We start from the raw sequence: 2,444 nt of genomic DNA on the forward strand, positions 1-2,444 counted from the left end.
AGGTTTATAATGGTGCTCTTTACCTGCAACTGACCTTCTCCTTGTGTAACTTTTTTGGCTGGATCTGTGACTCAGCCTGTTAGACACCATAGCCTAATGTCAATAAATGCTGGAGGGATCAACACTTACACCTCAGCCACGACATTACAAACCAAAGTTGGCTCTCAGACATAAAATTGCTCTGGCCAAGAATCTGTAGTGCTTTCCTCTTCATGTACCAAGTATCACACAAGACAGGAAGACAAACAGAGGAGCCAATGAAGCAAAACATTAGCCCAGCTCTTAGACTGGCAGGAGAGCTTGAACATAGCGAGACTTCCCCTTGCTCCCCCCACCCCAAGGTTCCCACAGCTGTTCAACATTGCTGTGTGGTGCTCCTGCCAAACAGGTGTCTCTGCCTCCCTGAGGGCTGGTAACAAATGACTATTTGAGTTCAGTTTGTGCAATGGAAACTGTTTCCATTACAAGTGTAAGTGAAATCTATCCAAGCAACAGATTCTGGGATCCCAAAGCCCACATGTTTTCATAACCTATACTGACATAGCATTAGCCTTTCCACCGAGTCGGTCAGGTCAATGATTTCTTTGTTCCTCAGCTCATGAAACACAAGTTGGCAAACACCACCTTCGCTAAGGCAGGTACCCCTCTAAACCCCCCCCCCGGTTTAGCAGCTTGAACCCAGGTCTGCTCAGAGCTTTAAGTTTAAGAGATTATTAGCGCAAGAAAACCACTGCAAGAAGCTTACACACACATTCCTTCCTTATGCATAATTTAAATACTGTCAACACTTCTTTCTTTGCAGTCTAGTAATTCCTACATTAATCATTCTGCAAATCAGTTTGGTACTGAACAGAAGAATTGCATCATATTGTAACAATTTGACCATCCTAAGCTGAGGCTGCCAGAGGTTGATTAATTAACTGCACACTGTGACAGTTTAAAATGACCTGGTGTTTTAAGTTGATTATGCACGATCAGAACACTTACAGCTTTCCAATACATTCCTCACGTATGAGACGACCAGGAAAGCTAGCTTGAGCTATGCTTCAGACTAAGCCTCATGTCAAATGTTCCTTTAGTACATGTTTAGGAACCAAGTCTGTGTGTTAGATGAGTCAGCATCTCACTACATGACAGTTTTGACATTTTCTAGAGACACTGGTATACCTCTTAATCGCAAGGTACATCACATAGCTCTATCCATCCTTGAAAGAAGGCTCACTGAAGGGGAACTGACAAGCAGGTGCCTGTAGAGATGGATATGGACTGTCTACCTACAGAGACCAGACCAGCAGAATTTAGTAAGAACAGACTCTTGAACACTTGATTAAACTACAGTTCAAGTCATGCTATCTGCATTTAGGTTATACTGACTAGTAATCAGTTTTCCTTATTTAAACAAGCAGTTATCTATACCACATATACTCAGTGTTTTCTGTAACAGCTGACAGTAGTTTACTGAGGTGTTAAAATTAACACTGCATTTGAACCCTGCTCTAGCACTAGTACAGTCTACTTAATCTTGCAGCTTGGATATCTAGCTTAATGAGCCATATATAGGTATGGTTTTGCTCCTGTGTGACCTGACTTAAGCTTTGTTATTCCATTCAAAAAATTGAGTGGCTGTGCAAGCAATGCTTCATTTAAGAGGCATTGAGCTCAAATTCCCAGAATTATTCTAGGACCTTCTCCTAGACAGACTTTTACAGTCTTTCCCCAGATTAAAACTAACACTCAACTCAATACTTAAAAGCTTCTTTATTTTACTCTTAGACTTAGGCTTTAAGGACACCTTAAAAAATCAGTTACATAACAAAGATTGATATTGCAAAAAAAGTGGAGGTGCAGTTTCAAAAAACCCCATAGTGTCTTCAAATATAAAAATATATATCCAAATTATTATCTAGGAAAAGTGTACCACCATTTCCGCCTTAAGCTGGCCCTGCCAGCTTTTGGGTCATAACTCCCCACTACAGAGCTCAAGAGCTCATGAGCTCATATTGGAAGGAGCATCTCCGAGGTTCATGTCACAGGCATGGTTCATAGCAAACTGCTTCACGGCAGCACATGGACCCAACCTTAAGTTTTTTGAAGGCATTCCATAGTTTTCCCTTGAGCAGTGGGTAAAAAGCATCCAAACATCTCCTGGGAAGCATATGTCATATACACAAAGCCATCTTCGTCTTTGTAGTCCCTGTACACTTCTGCCATTGTCAAGGACATACTGGCTAGGCTTTTGTTGTTCACCAGCAGGTAGAAAGCTTGTGTAGCAGTTAGAGCCATCCTGCTTCTAATTGAAGAAGGGGGGAGAAAGAGGATTAAGCATTAGCAAATTTAGGAAGGTTTCAACTTCAGTCTATGAAATACATTAAGCAGAGCAGTTGCATGGACTATGTACAAGAAATGCTGTGTAGAGTCATTATGTGGTTTAACGTCTTCATCAG

General features: G+C 41.4%; 1 protein-coding gene across 1 annotated transcript in view; it reads right to left on the reverse strand.

Annotated features, from left to right (window-relative positions):
• Positions 1-1,743: 1,743 nt before the first annotated feature.
• The window catches only part of MAP1LC3C (microtubule-associated protein 1 light chain 3 gamma), a 1,696-nt gene continuing 995 nt past the window's right edge, over positions 1,744-2,444 (reverse strand). Inside the window, exon 2 of the mRNA XM_009321246.1 lies at positions 1,744-2,290. Within this exon, the coding sequence (XP_009319521.1) occupies positions 2,080-2,290 (211 nt within the window). The 3' untranslated portion in view covers positions 1,744-2,079. The remainder of the gene's footprint in view (positions 2,291-2,444) is intronic.

Source organism: Pygoscelis adeliae, unplaced genomic scaffold (genome assembly GCF_000699105.1).
Source record: "Pygoscelis adeliae isolate BGI_AS28 unplaced genomic scaffold, ASM69910v1 Scaffold463, whole genome shotgun sequence".
NCBI classification, from domain to species: Eukaryota; Metazoa; Chordata; class Aves; order Sphenisciformes; family Spheniscidae; genus Pygoscelis; species Pygoscelis adeliae.